Genomic DNA, 17,068 nt, shown 5'->3' with positions numbered 1-17,068 from the left:
AGAAAATAATTGAAACAAGTAAAATTGCCTGCCAAATAATAAAATAACTAAATAAACTAAAATAACAAAAATAAGATAAATAACAAACAATTAACGTACAATTAAAATAAATAAATTAAATTAAAAATAATGTACTCCCAACAAAATAATTTCAAATCAAAATTTTAAAATTTTCTGGTACTACACCTATGGGACATGTGGTTCTACCCAGAGCCGAACTGCTCTGATACCACCTGTGGCGCCCCCAATCCCCCTTATATAAATACACAGGGATCGAGACGCCAGGATGGTGACAACACGGTCACACATCCCAACGAAGTGCCAGTGTGTGTACATGCAACAGTGTACAAATATAATAACGCAGCGGATAGTCAACTAAGTACCAGAATTTAAATACAAATATTTAACACAATTTATCTTTAAAAATTATACAGTCATCCCAAATATAATACAAAAGGTAAATACAGTAATTGATAAAAACATAACTCACTAAACAGGAGCAATCCCAGATCACTCCTCCACCGGAGCCAAACTAAGGCTCGTCATCAACATCTGCATCAAAATCTGCGATACCATAAAATGGTACCACAGGTAAGTATAAACCAAACAACTCTCGGGATAAAAATACATTAATGCGACCAACAATATAGCAAAATACATTTAGCCATAAAATATCATTTTTTCCCAGAAAAATGATTATTTCCAACACACGCCAAAAATCCCAATTTGGCCCAAAATAACCGTAAAACATTTTCTCATAAAAATGATCCACACAAACAATCCATTTATCGGACACTGTAGGCGGGAATCGCAGGCGGGACTCTACCACCGTCCCTGCTTACCACCATCCCTACCGCGTGCACCGTAGGCGGGAATCACAGGCGGGACACAACCACCATCCCTGCTTACCACCATCCCTACCGCGTGCACCGTAGGCGGGAATCACAGGCGGGACTCTACCACCATCCCTGCTTACCACCATCCCTACAGTTCCTTTACACACACTAAATACTTAACAGAGCACTGTAGGCGGGAATCACAGGCGGGACTCTACCACCATCCCTGCTTACCACCATCCCTACAGTCTCTTTTCCTTTTACTCACATGAAAATCCAAATCCAATAAATACATGAACATGTATGCAATCATGCGAAAACCCAGTTTTCTTTATAAACATGATCATGCATGCAATATGCGATGTACGTGAACAAGTCATAACCAACAACCACAATTCACAATGCAAACAAACACAACTCCGTCCACAATCCATCCGACCCCCGAAACTCCTCGGACTCAGTCCGGCAAAACAACCCAATTCACAGATAATATGCGTTAGTGCAAAAATATATTTAAATCACGAAAGTTCTTTAAGGAAAATACTTACAGTGCAATATAATAATTTCCGGAGGATCTCGAAGTTGCAAGTGGTGATTTCTGAGCAACACCACAGTGTAAAATACGCTGTGGCCGTGGGTCACAGATACCCAATTTTCAACGAGGACAAACGAAGACCCAAGATTGATAGGGTAGGGCCTAGGGAGGTCGGTGAAGCCAATGGTGGTGGTGGTTTGCCGTGGGTGGCGGCGGAATGGGCGGTAGAAGATCAAAATGCCCAAATCGGAAATGTAGTTGGTGGAGCTTCACCGGTGACGGATCGGAGGTGGGGTTGGGTCCAATGGGTTGCCAAGAGGTCGGGGATGAAGTGGTAGGAAGATGGTGGCCAATGGTGGTGCGACGGCGGCGCAACGGCGGAAGGAGTGCCGCGGCTTCGAAGAGCTACTGGTGATTAACGGCGGCACGGATGGAGGTGAGGTTGGTGGGGTGAGGTCGCCGGCGGCTGGGGAAGCTAATGGGCTGGGCGGTGAGGGCCACCGCCGGCTCACGGCGGCGCTGGCGTGAAGGTGGCCCGCGGCTTCGTGGGGGGCGTGTGGGCTACCGGCGGCGAGGTAGGGGCTGAGATTTGGGAGGTGAGGTCGCCGGAGGGAGGGGGAGCTGGTCGGCTGGGCGGTGTCGCGCACGGCGGCGCGACGGCGGCGCTGGGAGGAGACGAAGGAAACGGCGGAGGAGAGGAGAGAGAGAGATCGCGCGGGAAGGAGAGGAAAATAAGGAAGAAAAAGAAAAGAAAGAAAAGAAAAAGGAAGGAAAGAAAAAAAAGAGGGAAAAGAAATGAGGTCCAATCCTCATAACTTGGGTCACAAAAAAGATCCAACGGAGACGATTTTAAAACCACAAGTTAAATAAAATAATTTAAACGTAATGGTAAAGTCAAATTGAAATAATTAAATCCCACGGTAATTAATTTAAATATTAAAAGCAATTTAAATGCATAACAATAAATAAATATTTAGAAAGCACATAAAATTAATTTTCACCAAATTAAAATCATAGAAGTAAACTTACTAAAAATCCAACCAATTTTAAAATAAGAGGATAAATTTTTGAACAGTCAAAAATAATCCTTCAGTAAAAATACACTGAAATACGGGGTGTTACATCCTCCCCCCTTAAAATAAAATTTCGTCCTCGAAATTTGTAGGGCCAACCATCACTCTAAAGCAGGATACCAAGTACAACCAGAACACTCTTAAGAAAATCACACAACCTCCAACACCCAACGGGCATGGATACAGCTTGCATAACTTTCCAAAACCCAAGAATAAACCACACATGGCATCCATTACGAAAGGTAAGATTAGACCCATACCTGCCGTAACTCCAGCGTCCTGAGTCCCTGGGATCTCGTCGCCAGCACTACCAGGAGTCACTGCATACACCCGAGCCTGAACTGGTTGCCTCTGATTAGTCCTACCACCGCGATGACCACCCTGATTCCCTTGGGTCCAATTAGGGCACTCACGAGCAAAGTGTCCTATCTGACCACACTCAAAGCACTGGTTCCAACCCTGACGACACTCGCCCTCGTGGGCTCTATTACACCTACCACAAACTGGAGCTCGGCCCCCAATACGTATACCGGAAGCTGCCTGCGCTCTGGCCCCGATCCTTTGCACAAACTTCTGTGGCGACCCGGAGCTGCTCCCTTCACCATCAACGTTCAGTCGCTTCTTACCCGGAGGGGAACCTACCACAGCACCTCGCTCTCGCTCAGCAATTGAGGCCACATTGACCAACCTCTGAAAGTTCTGGATTTCCAAGCATGCGACCTGCCTGCGGATTTGAGGGCGCAATCCTTCTTGGAAACGTTCAGCCCGCATCTCTTCCGTAGCAATGAGGTGAGGAGCAAACCGCCCAAGCTCCATAAATTTCCTTGCATACTGCTCGACAGTCATGTCTCCTTGAACCAAATTATTGAAATCCCGAGCCAATTGCCGTCTCACCGAAACAGGAAAGAATCGATCATCAAATTCTTTCTTAAAACGCTGCCAAGACACAGCAGCCAAGGATCCCAACTCCATCTCTAAAAGTGACCGCTTGGTCTCCCACCAATTTGCCGCTTCACCTTGCAGCATATAGCTCCCATATAATACCCTCTGGGCCTCAGTGCATCCACAGACTTCAAACGTTCTTTCCAGATCTTGAATCCACCTTCTAGCCCGTAATGGATCCTCTTCACCAGAAAAAGCAGGGGTCCTATGCGCTAAGAAGCGCTCATAGGTGCACCCGGCCTGCATCGCCCTGAACTGCTCTCCTTGCTGTGGACGAAAATTCTGCTGAAGAAACTCCGTCATCCTATTCAACGCCCTCGCCATGGCATAATTTCCATCACCCCTCGATAATTCATCCTCGGGCTCATTAGCTTCCCTTCTTGGTCGTACCATTTTCCTGCCATAGCGTAACCCTTAACCCCACTATCAGCTTAAAACAAACTAAAAAATATAATTATAGTAAAATAAATTAAAATACAACCATATCACATAAAATAAAATAAAATAAAACCAACAAAATAAAATATCATAAGATAAAAGGAATAAAACAAATGAAATAGTACACAAGAAAATAATTGAAACAAGTAAAATTGCCTGCCAAATAATAAAATAACTAAATAAACTAAAATAACAAAAATAAGATAAATAACAAACAATTAACGTACAATTAAAATAAATAAATTAAATTAAAAATAATGTACTCCCAACAAAATAATTTCAAATCAAAATTTTAAAATTTTCTGGTACTACACCTATGGGACATGTGGTTCTACCCAGAGCCGAACTGCTCTGATACCACCTGTGGCGCCCCCAATCCCCCTTATATAAATACACAGGGATCGAGACGCCAGGATGGTGACAACACGGTCACACATCCCAACGAAGTGCCAGTGTGTGTACATGCAACAGTGTACAAATATAATAACGCAGCGGATAGTCAACTAAGTACCAGAATTTAAATACAAATATTTAACACAATTTATCTTTAAAAATTATACAGTCATCCCAAATATAATACAAAAGGTAAATACAGTAATTGATAAAAACATAACTCACTAAACAGGAGCAATCCCAGATCACTCCTCCACCGGAGCCAAACTAAGGCTCGTCATCAACATCTGCATCAAAATCTGCGATACCATAAAATGGTACCACAGGTAAGTATAAACCAAACAACTCTCGGGATAAAAATACATTAATGCGACCAACAATATAGCAAAATACATTTAGCCATAAAATATCATTTTTTCCCAGAAAAATGATTATTTCCAACACACGCCAAAAATCCCAATTTGGCCCAAAATAACCGTAAAACATTTTCTCATAAAGATGATCCACACAAACAATCCATTTATCGGACACTGTAGGCGGGAATCGCAGGCGGGACTCTACCACCGTCCCTGCTTACCACCATCCCTACCGCGTGCACCGTAGGCGGGAATCACAGGCGGGACACAACCACCATCCCTGCTTACCACCATCCCTACCGCGTGCACCGTAGGCGGGAATCACAGGCGGGACTCTACCACCATCCCTGCTTACCACCATCCCTACAGTTCCTTTACACACACTAAATACTTAACAGAGCACTGTAGGCGGGAATCACAGGCGGGACTCTACCACCATCCCTGCTTACCACCATCCCTACAGTCTCTTTTCCTTTTACTCACATGAAAATCCAAATCCAATAAATACATGAACATGTATGCAATCATGCGAAAACCCAGTTTTCTTTATAAACATGATCATGCATGCAATATGCGATGTACGTGAACAAGTCATAACCAACAACCACAATTCACAATGCAAACAAACACAACTCCGTCCACAATCCATCCGACCCCCGAAACTCCTCGGACTCAGTCCGGCAAAACAACCCAATTCACAGATAATATGCGTTAGTGCAAAAATATATTTAAATCACGAAAGTTCTTTAAGGAAAATACTTACAGTGCAATATAATAATTTCCGGAGGATCTCGAAGTTGCAAGTGGTGATTTCTGAGCAACACCACAGTGTAAAATACACTGTGGCCGTGGGTCACAGATACCCACTTTTCAACGAGGACAAACGAAGACCCAAGATTGATAGGGTAGGGCCTAGGGAGGTCGGTGAAGCCAATGGTGGTGGTGGTTTGCCGTGGGTGGCGGCGGAATGGGCGGTAGAAGACCAAAATGCCCAAATCGGAAATGTAGTTGGTGGAGCTTCACCGGTGACGGATCGGAGGTGGGGTTGGGTCCAATGGGTTGCCAAGAGGTCGGGGATGAAGTGGTAGGAAGATGGTGGCCAATGGTGGTGCGACGGCGGCGCAACGGCGGAAGGAGTGCCGCGGCTTCGAAGAGCTACTGGTGATTAACGGCGGCACGGATGGAGGTGAGGTTGGTGGGGTGAGGTCACCGGCGGCTGGGGAAGCTAATGGGCTGGGCGGTGAGGGCCACCGCCGGCTCACGGCGGCGCTGGCGTGAAGGTGGCCCGCGGCTTCGTGGGGGGCGTGTGGGCTACCGGCGGCGAGGTAGGGGCTGAGATTTGGGAGGTGAGGTCGCCGGAGGGAGGGGGAGCTGGTCGGCTGGGCGGTGTCGCGCACGGCGGCGCGACGGCGGCGCTGGGAGGAGACGAAGGAAACGGCGGAGGAGAGGAGAGAGAGAGATCGCGCGGGAAGGAGAGGAAAATAAGGAAGAAAAAGAAAAGAAAGAAAAGAAAAAGGAAGGAAAGAAAAAAAAGAGGGAAAAGAAATGAGGTCCAATCCTCATAACTTGGGTCACAAAAAAGATCCAACGGAGACGATTTTAAAACCACAAGTTAAATAAAATAATTTAAACGTAATGGTAAAGTCAAATTGAAATAATTAAATCCCACGGTAATTAATTTAAATATTAAAAGCAATTTAAATGCATAACAATAAATAAATATTTAGAAAGCACATAAAATTAATTTTCACCAAATTAAAATCATAGAAGTAAACTTACTAAAAATCCAACCAATTTTAAAATAAGAGGATAAATTTTTGAACAGTCAAAAATAATCCTTCAGTAAAAATACACTGAAATACGGGGTGTTACATGTCCATTGAAAACATTTGCTTCCCTTGACCTCCACTTTAAGTCAACAACGGTAATTAGACCACTCAACCAATAAATTTCTTGTGCATAAAGTCGAGAGAACCTTAGCTTGATTTGGCTGATCTTGTCCTTCGTTTTTGATTGCTAGTCTTATTCAGCAAGAAGTACATGACAAGCGAAGCGATAGACTCATCATTTCCATGTATTATAGTGCCTATATATACAACATTTCACTACAAGAAAAATGGGCTTTTGTGACCATTTAATTGCGATGAAAAGACTATTTGTGACCAAAACGACCTCATTTTAACTGTAAATAGTCATTTCGCTGGAATTAATTGGCCACAAATAAGCAGTTTTCTTGTAGTGTTTGTTTGCTAATAATATATTACCACGGTTTAAGAACCAGGTAACTTTTTTGAAGTACTATTAAACGTATAGTTGGCACCACTAGGGTTGGGTGTCTAACTTCACTCCAGTTATAACTAGTTACTTAGGTTTCATTCGAAGTTTGTTGAATGTATCTTGTCAACCAAGGGATTCCACATCCAATTTAACATTCTAGCATGGATAAGGGAAGTTTCACTAAAATAATTCCCTATCTTAACATTTGAGGTTGTGATAAAATAAAAGACTCTTGGGGTGACTTAGATGTAACTCATGACATACTCATGTAACAGATGATATAGCATTTATGACATGTGACAAATGAATATGTGGGTGGTCGGCGTGCCCTCCTTTCTCACTGGTGGTGGGCGCGAGTTAAGTAATACCCTAATTGTCCTTCTTGGCGAGCTTTATTTCTTGCCCTTAGTATCCACACACAGGTGAGTACACATGTCGCGGTCACCACACTATGTCTTGTGGTCCCCATTTCAACTCCAAAATTGGCCGTTTTCCCTTTTGAAACATCAATTTAAGTTTTTTTGTCTTTTATGGAAATGTTTCGCTTTCACTTTTGTAGATGATTTTGATTCCGATTTGCGCTAGATTTTTTTAATATTATTCTGTTACGTATTTCATTTTTATGCAATAATTAGGATTTTCCTTCCATACAAATTAGATTTCGTATTACCATAGCTATTTTAGCCTAGCTTGTAGGTTTGTAGGTTTCAGAACTTAGTATGCGGAGTAGTATTACATAGAAAATGCATGCACATGATTCTATAATTGGAAACAAAGTATATCACCAACTGCAACTGCATTTCACATCAAGGGGATCTTGATCAACTTTGACATTAAAGGTTACACGTTTTAATAAGTCATTACCAACTTGAATCTCATCCATAACAATGAACGTATATCTACCACCCTCACACCCCATCTCCTTAATAGTCAAATATATAAATCATCACAATTCCTCTTGTATTTCTTTGAATTTAGCAAGAGTATATGCATTTTGAAATTACTTCTAAAGAGTATAGCAATTAGTGTAAGGAATGTTTGTGTTAAAGGAGTTAAAGTTAGCAAATGCTTCATTCTCTACTTTCCTCCTAAGGGCCAAATCATACTGGTCAACAAATTACTTCAGAGTAGTTCCAGAGTGAACATAGTTGTCGAAAAATGCATCCATTCCTTCATTTCGCTATGTAGTTGACATTCATGCCCAGAATGTGTCTCTAATATAGGCCGGCACCCAAAAATGCCAATCATTATACAATACAATGATACTAACCATGCGTTCTCATGCAAATCATATGTATCCAGCATATGGCACCAATGTTCCTCAAAATCATGCTGACTGAAAGAGTCATATACGAACATATGTATAGTACTCTTGATTTCCTCAAATCAACAATGTGATCCAAATTTCTCAGGTAACTTTTTCATTATATGCCACAAGCAGAATCGATGCTTAGAAGTTGGAAACGCCCTCGAGATTGTAATTTTCATGGTCTTGTATTGGTTTGTGATGATTGCAGTTGGCGATTGGTGATTTATACATTGCAACCATGACTGAAATAACCACTCAAATGTATCTGCGTCTTCACTGGATATCAATCCGCACCCGAGTAGGATTGATTGCCCATGGTGCTTCACACCCACAAACGGTGCAAAATGCATTTTATACGCATTAGTCAGATATGTGGTATCAAATGTAATCACATCCTCGAATAATTCATACACCGCTCTACTCCGGGTATCTACCCAAAACACATTCTTTAATTGCATCTCATTGTCAATGTGTATTTTATAATAAAACTCCGAATTTTTTTTTTTACGTATCTTCGAAATAATTACATAGAGCTACACCACCTCCAACCCCGAGGCAAAGTTGTGCTTTGTCAATATAGTTTTGACACTCCTCCTCCCCGAATGTTACATTCTCATAACCCCCCGTCTCAACAACCACATACTTGAAATTTTTGGACAACCTTATTTCTACCTTGTCATTTATTTCAAGTCTCTTAGCGACACGAGCTTCAACTTTCTTAAAGCATCTGAAATGTCTTGCTTTTCCAGGACTACAAGCGTGTGTGTAATCCAATATCACTTTAGATACAATATATTCACCTTCATCATTGAATACCGCATTAATCATAACCTTACACCCCATTTTACCTGTTTGTTTTGGTTTCATAAAATTGGCAGCCCCACTCTTTGATGTGCCTCCTCGCGCGCATGCCAAGCAAAACCATTTTATCGTCCCATCGTCATCCTGTCCAATATTCTTTTTGGATATCCCAAATCCCTTCTTCTTACCATACTTTATATAGTAAGCTTGCACTTCTTCTACAGATGAAAATTGCATTCCAACCGTAGATTCTTCAATAGTTTCATCACCTCCAATCTCCTTATCAATTCCTACCTCATCATACTCATTATTTGAATATTCTATGTCGGCATCCATTGCAACGTTTAAATTGTCTACATATATACAACATGTGAAACAGAGATATTAAAATAAAGCTTTATATGTTATAATATTAATTTTGTTGTAACACCACGTATTTTAGTGTATTTTTACTGAAGGAATTATTTTTATGTAATTAAAATAATTTCTCTTATTTTAAAATTGGTCGGATTTTAGTGAGTTTATTTCTATGATTTTTATTTGGTGAAAATTATTTTTATGTGCTTTCCAAATATTTATTTATTATTATGCATTTAAATTACTTTTAATATTTAAATTAATTACCGTGGGATTTAATTATTTCAATTTGACTTTACCATTACGTTTAAATTATTTTATTTAACTTGTGGTTTTAAAATCGTTTCATTGGATCATTTTTGTGACCCAAGTTATGAGGATTGGACCTCATTTCTTTTTCCCTCTTTTTCTTTCCTCTCCTTTTCTTTTCCTCTTTTTTCTTTTTCTCCTTATTTTTTTCCTCTCCCGCGCGATCTCTCTCTCTCCTCTCCTCTCCTCCGCCCGTTCCATCGTCCACTCCCAGTGCCGCCGTCCGCCGGCGGTGGTCGTCACCGCCCAGCCCATTAGACTCCCCAGCCGCCGGCCGTCCTACCCCACCAATATCACCGCCGTTCGTGCCGCCGTTAGCCTCCACGAAGCCCACGAAACCCACGACGCCGCGGCACACTTTCCTCCATTTCGCCGCCGTCGCGCCACCTCCGGCCACCATCTTCCTACCACTTCATCCCCGGCCTCTTGGCAACCCATTGGACCCAACCCTAGCTCCGATCCGTCACCGGTGAAGCCCCACCAAGTCCATCTCCGATTTGCACTTTTTTGGCCTAAAACCACCCCTTGCGCCGCCACCCACGGCAAACCACCACCACCACTAGCTTCACCGACCTCCCTAGGCCCTACCCTATCAATCTTGGGTCTTCGTTTGTCCTCGTTGAAAAGTGGGTAATTGTGACCCACGGCCACAGTGTATTTTACACTGTGGTGTTGCTCAAACGTCGCCTTTTTCAACTTCGCGATCCTCGGAAAATTATTATATTGCACTGTAAGTATTTCTCCAAAGAATTTTCGTAATTTAAATGTATTTTTGCACTAACCCATTTCACTGTGTTTTTTTGGCATGCCGGACTGAGTCCGAGGAGTTCGGGGGTCGGATGGATTTGTGATTGGAGTTGTTTGGTTGGATTTGATTGGATTGGTATTTGTTGGTTTGGATGTTGTGTTGGTACATGTGCATTTCATCATTTCATGCATGATCATGTTTGTAAAAAGAAAACTGGGTTTTCGTGTATTGCATTCATGTTGATGTGCTTTGAAAAGCTATGATTTTGTGTGTTAATATTTTTGGTGCGTGTGTATCACGACCCCAAGCCGAGATGGGGCATTAACTCGGTGGAGCTCCTCTGGTTACTCGGGAGCGGAATATACTGAGTAACGTCCCCTGGATTGTCGCCGGGCGACAATGGGTTCGGACGAGATGGTCTCGTGCCGACTCCGTGGTCCTTCTGCTGGCGAGGACTAGAGGATGTCTGGCCACGTACGCGCTGGGCGCGGAACTGGGCATCGCTCGTTGCGTAGTGTGAGTGCTTGGCCATGTACGCGCTGGGCGCGGAACTGAGCACCGCTGCGAAGCCAGGACGTGCGGATGGTCCATAGGGGAGACCATGGTGCATATGGAAATAATGCATGGTGCATTTGGTATTAATGCACTATTTTCTGGGAAAATAGTGCGAGTTGATTTTTTTGGGTAAATCATTTTCTGGGAAAATGTTTTACGGATAATTTGGATCAAAATGAGATTTTGGTGTGTGTTGGAAATTTATCATTTTCGGAAAAATGATGTTTTGTGGAAAAATGCATGTTTTCATGTGCATGCATGTTAGTTGCATTTAATGCATTTTGTATTACGTTGTTGTTTGGGTTATACTTACCTGCGAGACCATTTTGTGGTGTCGCAGATTTTGATGCTGATGAGGAGGAGGAGGGCGAGCCTGAGGAGGCGGCTCCGCCTGAGGAGTGATCTGGGATCACTCGTTTGTAGCTTTTAAACTATTGTAAATTATTTTATGGATGACTGTATAACTGCTATTTAAATCTTTACTGATGTTTGATTGCAATTAAATTCTGGTACTTAGTTGACTATCCGCTGCGTTATTTTATTTGAACACTGTTGCATGCACACACACTGGCACTTCGTTGGGATGCGTGACCGTGTTGTCACCATCCTGGCGTCTCGATCCCTGTGTATTTTTATAAGGGGGATTGGGGCACCACAGGTGGTATCAGAGCAGTTCGGCTCTGGGTAAAACCACATGTCCTTTAGGATAGTACCAGAAAAATATTTTTATTATTTTAAAAAAAAAAAAAAAATTTTTTTTTTTAAAGTGATTTAAGTTAAGTTAATTATTTTATATTATGAGTTGTTGCTATGTCATTTTATGTTAATTGTTATTATTTAAATTATTTTATTTATCGCTTTAATTATTGTTTATTTTTGGTTGAGTATAAATTATATGGATTTAAGCGGGGTTGGAGAATGTTCTATGACAGGATTATGGTGAGACCAAGAAGGCAAGCTGAGGTGCCTGAAGATGAGTTACCTAGAGGTGATGGAAATTATGCTATGGCAAGAGCATTAAATAGAATGACAGAATTTCTTCAACAGAATTTCCGACCGCCGCAGGGAGATTCAAGTAGAGGAGCCCAAGTGGGGTGTCCCTATGAGCGCTTCCTAACGCATAGGACCCCTGCCTTCATTGGGGAGGAGGACCCAATGCGAGCTAGGAGGTGGATTCAAGATTTGGAAAGAACATTTGAAGTTTGTGGATGCACGGAGGCTCAGATGGTATTATATGGAAGTTATATGCTGCAAGGTGAAGCGGCAAATTGGTGGGAGACCAAGCGGACATTATTAGAAATGGAGTTGGGTTCCTTGGCTGCTGTGTCTTGGCAGCGTTTCAAGAAAGAGTTCGATGACCGGTTCTTTCCTGCTTCAGTGAGAAGGCAAAAGGCTCGGGAGTTCAATAATTTGGTCCAAGGTGGCATGACTGTGGAGCAATATGCAAGAAAGTTTATGGAGCTTGGACGGTTCGCTCCTCACCTCATTACTACGGAGGAGTTGCGGGTCGAGCGCTTCCTGGAGGGTTTGCGCCATGAGGTACGTAAACAAGTGGCCTGCCTTCGGATTAAGGACTTTCAAGAGTTAGTGGATTTAGCCAGCATTGCAGAGCGGGAAAACAGTTTTGGAGCAGGTTCCCCTCCGGGTCAGAAAAGGCGGAGTTACCTTGGCGAAGGGAGTAGTTCTGGGTCGCCTCATAAGTTCGTGCAAAGGACTAGTGCCCGTCCACAGACGACCACCGGTGTTCGTGCTGGAGGTCGAGCTCCAGTTTGTAACAGGTGCAATAGAGCCCATGAGGGTGAGTGTGGCCAGAGAGGAATTCAGTGTTTTAGATGTAGCCAGCCGGGTCACTTTGCTCGGGAGTGTCCTGGTCAAGTTCAAGGAGGGCAAGAAGCGCGAGGAGCGCGAGGAGGTCGACGAGGTGGAAGGGGCAACCAGAGACAGTTGGTACAAGCTCGGGTTTATGCAGTGACCCCTGGTGATGTGGATTACGGAGCTCCAGAGACCCACGATGCGGGGGTTATTACTGGTATGCATTTAATCATTTTAATTTGATTTAATATTTGTTATGGTTGGATTATTTGGGATTGTCTGGTGGATGTGTTTGCTTCAGGTAGAGTTCGCCTATATGATTTCTATGCATGTACTTTGTTTGATTCTGGGGCGTCTCGATCTTTTGTGTCTGCCACTTTTGCACGGATGTGTAATCTGGTCACGGAGCCTTTATCGCAAACTCTAGTAGTGGCACTTCCAAATGGTGAGATGGTGTGGTGCTCTAAAGTTGCTTTGGGCTGTCCTTTGGATTTTGGAGGGAGGACGCTGGATGCAGATTTGATTGTATTCAAGTTACTGGGATTTGATATAATTTTGGGAATGGACTGGCTATATCGATATTCAGCAAATATTGATTGTAGAAGCCGGGTAATTGGTTTTCAACTCTCGGATGATGATTATGTGGAATTCGCGGGAAGTAAGTTGAAGGCAAAACCAACAATTATATCAGCAATTCAAGCTAGGAGAGATATAGCTCGTGGAGCAGATGCTTTTTTGGTCCAAGTTGAGTCTACGTCATCTGAGAAGAAGTCGTTAGTAGATATTCCAGTTGTGGGCGAGTTTCCTGATGTGTTTGTAGATGATTTGCCCGGATTGCCTCCCGTTCGCGATATGGAATTTGTTATTGATTTGGAACCTGGTGCGGCTCCTGTGCATAAAGCACCTTATCGCATGGCACCGGCTGAATTAAAAGAGTTGAAGACTCAATTGCAAGAACTGGTCGACAAGGGATTTATTCAGCCTAGTACTTCACCGTGGGGAGCGCCCGTGTTGTTTGTCAAGAAGAAAGATGGTACTCTCCGAATGTGTATAGATTATCGGGAGCTTAACAAAGTGACTATTAAGAACAAGTATCCTCTACCAAGAATTGATGATTTGTTTGACCAACTTCAGGGAGCGGCTATCTTTTCGAAGATTGATTTGAGGTCAGGGTACTATCAGTTGAGAATAAGAGATAAGGACGTGCCCAAGACTGCTTTCAGGACGAGGTATGGGCATTATGAATTTAAGGTGATGTCTTTTGGGTTAGCTAATGCCCCTGCTGCTTTTATGGATTTAATGAATAGGGTGTTTCGGCCTTTCTTGGATTCTTTTGTGGTGGTGTTTCTCGACGACATTTTGATTTATTCTCGAGATTTGGAAGAGCATGCTTGTCACCTTCGCCTGGCACTTGGGAAATTAAGAGAACATCAATTGTACGCTAAGCTGAGCAAGTGTGAATTCTGGTTAGAAGAAGTTAAGTTTCTTGGACATGTGATTTCTCAAGAAGGGGTGGCTGTAGATCCTAGTAAAGTAGAAGCTGTTTGTCGTGGCCTCGCCCTTCAACAGTTCGTGAGATACGAAGTTTCTTGGGACTTGCCGGTTACTATCGAAGATTTGTGGAAGGTTTTTCTCGGCTATCAGGACCTCTCACTGCCTTGACTAGGAAGAATACTGAGTTTGTATGGTCTGACAAATGTGAGAGAAGTTTTCAAGAGTTGAAGAGAAGATTGACAACGGTACCTATTTTGGCACTTCCGGAGCCACACAAGCCATTTGTGATTTTCAGTGATGCATCCAAATTCGGGTTGGGATGCGTTCTTATGCAAGAGGGACGGGTTGTTGCTTATGCATCTCGTCAGCTGAAGATTCATGAAAGGAATTATCCCACGCATGATTTGGAGTTGGCGGCAATAGTTTTTGCGCTTAAGATCTGGCGGCATTATCTGTATGGCGAAGCCTGTGAAGTTTATACTGATCACAAGAGTTTGAAGCATCTGTTTACTCAGAAGAATCTAAACATGAGGCAGAGACGGTGGTTAGAGCTAATTAGCGACTATCAGTGTGAAATCAAGTATCATCCAGGAAAGGCAAATTTAGTCGCTGATGCCTTGAGTAGGAAGTCACAACAAGTGGATGAAGCGGAATCTTCAGATGTGGACTCTCTCCTTTGTGGAATGAGGAGACTTCTTATCGAGAGTTCACAGCAAGAAGAATTATTGTCTTCAGTCTTGGATGTCCGAGTAGTGGATTTTGATGAATTAAAGACTCTTCAAAGAAAGGACCCTAATCTGTTGGCTATCAGGAAAAGAGTCAGAAAGTCTAGAGGACCCTTGCATTACAGCTTGGATAAGGATGGCATTCTTAGGTTTCGGAATCGTAGAGTGATTCCCCGAGACTCTGAATTTAAAGAGCGAATTTTAGCAGAAGCTCATGCAGCTCCTTATTCGGTTCATCCAGGAAGCACAAAGATGTATAGGGATTTAAAGAAGAATTTCTGGTGGGAAGGAATGAAGTCAGACATCGCCCTGTTTATTGAGAAATGTGACACATGCCGACAGGTGAAGGCTGAACATCAGAGACCTGCTGGTAGACTCCAACCTCTCCCTATTCCGGAATGGAAGTGGGATGATATTTCTATGGATTTTGTGGTAGGGTTGCCAAGGACTCCTAGTGGGAAGAATTCCATTTGGGTGATTGTGGATCGGTTGACCAAGAGTGCCCATTTCTTGCCTGTTAATGATACTGACTCGTTGGGTAAGTTGACTCGGTTATATGTCAAGGAGATAGTGCGTTTGCATGGAATACCCAAGAGTATTGTGTCAGATCGGGACCCGCGATTCACGTCCCATTTCTGGAAGAGTTTGCAGGCGGCATTAGGCACTAAATTGAAGTTTAGTTCGGCGTATCACCCCCAAACAGACGGCCAATCAGAGCGTACTATTCAGACTCTGGAGGATATGTTGCGGTCTTGTGTCATGGAATTCCAGGGAAGTTGGGAGAATCACTTACCACTTATTGAGTTCTCTTATAATAACAGTTTTCATTCCTCCATCCAGATGGCCCCGTATGAAGCCTTATATGGACGGAAGTGCAGATCGCCTTTATGTTGGGATGAAGTTGGCGAGAACAAATTGCTTGGGCCTGAGTTAATTCAAGAAATGAAGGATCAAGTTCAGCTTATCAGGAAGAAGATGACTGAAGCGCAAAGTCGCCAGAAAAGTTACGCAGATACAAGAAGAAGAGACTTATCCTTTGAAGAAGGAGATTGGGTTTATCTTAAAGTCTCTCCTATGAAAGGCGTTAAGCGCTTTGGTAAGAAAGGAAAGCTTAGTCTAAGATATATTGGCCCTTTTCAGATCGTAGAGAAGGTTGGGCTTGTTGCTTATAGAGTTGCCTTGCCAGATTATTTTGGAGATGTTCATGACGTGTTTCATGTGTCCTCATTGAAGAGGAGTTTTGGACAGCAAGAGCCACGTTTTGTGGATCCCGAACGCATTCAACTGCGGCCCAACCTTACTTATGAAGTTGCCCCGACCCAGATCGTAGATTGGAAAGAGCAAGAGTTAAGGTCCAAGGTAATACCTATGGTGAAAGTGGCATGGGCTGATCCGTTGGCTCAAGATTTCTCTTGGGAGAGAGAGGCCGACATGAGGGAGCAATATCCATACTTGTTTGATTGATTTTGACGGTATGTTCTAAGTATTCTCTTGGTTGAATCTTGATCTTGTCTTGGTGCAATATTTGACCTTGCCAATTTCGTGGACGAAATTTTTTTTAAGGGGGGGAGGATGTAACACCCCGTATTTTAGTGTATTTTTACTGAAGGAATTATTTTTATGTAATTAAAATAATTTCTCTTATTTTAAAATTGGTCGGATTTTAGTGAGTTTATTTCTATGATTTTTATTTGGTGAAAATTATTTTTATGTGCTTTCCAAATATTTATTTATTATTATGCATTTAAATTACTTTTAATATTTAAATTAATTACCGTGGGATTTAATTATTTCAATTTGACTTTACCATTACGTTTAAATTATTTTATTTAACTTGTGGTTTTAAAATCGTTTCCGTTGGATCATTTTTGTGACCCAAGTTATGAGGATTGGACCTCATTTCTTTTTCCCTCTTTTTCTTTCCTCTCCTTTTCTTTTCCTCTTTTTTCTTTTTCTCCTTATTTTTTTCCTCTCCCTCGCGATCTCTCTCTCTCCTCTCCTCTCCTCCGCCCGTTCCATCGTCCACTCCCAGCGCCGCCGTCCGCCGGCGGTGGTCGTCACCGCCCAGCCCATTAGACTCCCCAGCCGCCGGCCGTCCTACCCCACCA

At 42.7% G+C, this 17,068-nt stretch overlaps 1 protein-coding gene across 1 annotated transcript; it reads right to left on the bottom strand.

The window, feature by feature from the left end:
• Positions 1 to 8,663: 8,663 nt before the first annotated feature.
• Positions 8,664 to 9,296, bottom strand: LOC121236585. The gene has a single exon (XM_041133032.1). The coding sequence runs from the start codon at positions 9,294 to 9,296 to the stop codon at positions 8,664 to 8,666; it is 633 nt and encodes a 210-aa protein (XP_040988966.1).
• Positions 9,297 to 17,068: the final 7,772 nt, after the last annotated feature.

This window comes from Juglans microcarpa x Juglans regia, chromosome 6S, assembly GCF_004785595.1.
Source record: "Juglans microcarpa x Juglans regia isolate MS1-56 chromosome 6S, Jm3101_v1.0, whole genome shotgun sequence".
In the NCBI taxonomy this organism is placed as follows: Eukaryota; Viridiplantae; Streptophyta; class Magnoliopsida; order Fagales; family Juglandaceae; genus Juglans; species Juglans microcarpa x Juglans regia.
This window is presented reverse-complemented; position numbering and strand designations above follow the sequence as displayed.

Coding starts and splice junctions, on each gene's coding strand:
- LOC121236585 (XM_041133032.1), bottom strand. CDS start 9,296: ATGGATGCCGACATAGAATATTCAAATAATGAGTATGATGAGGTAGGA.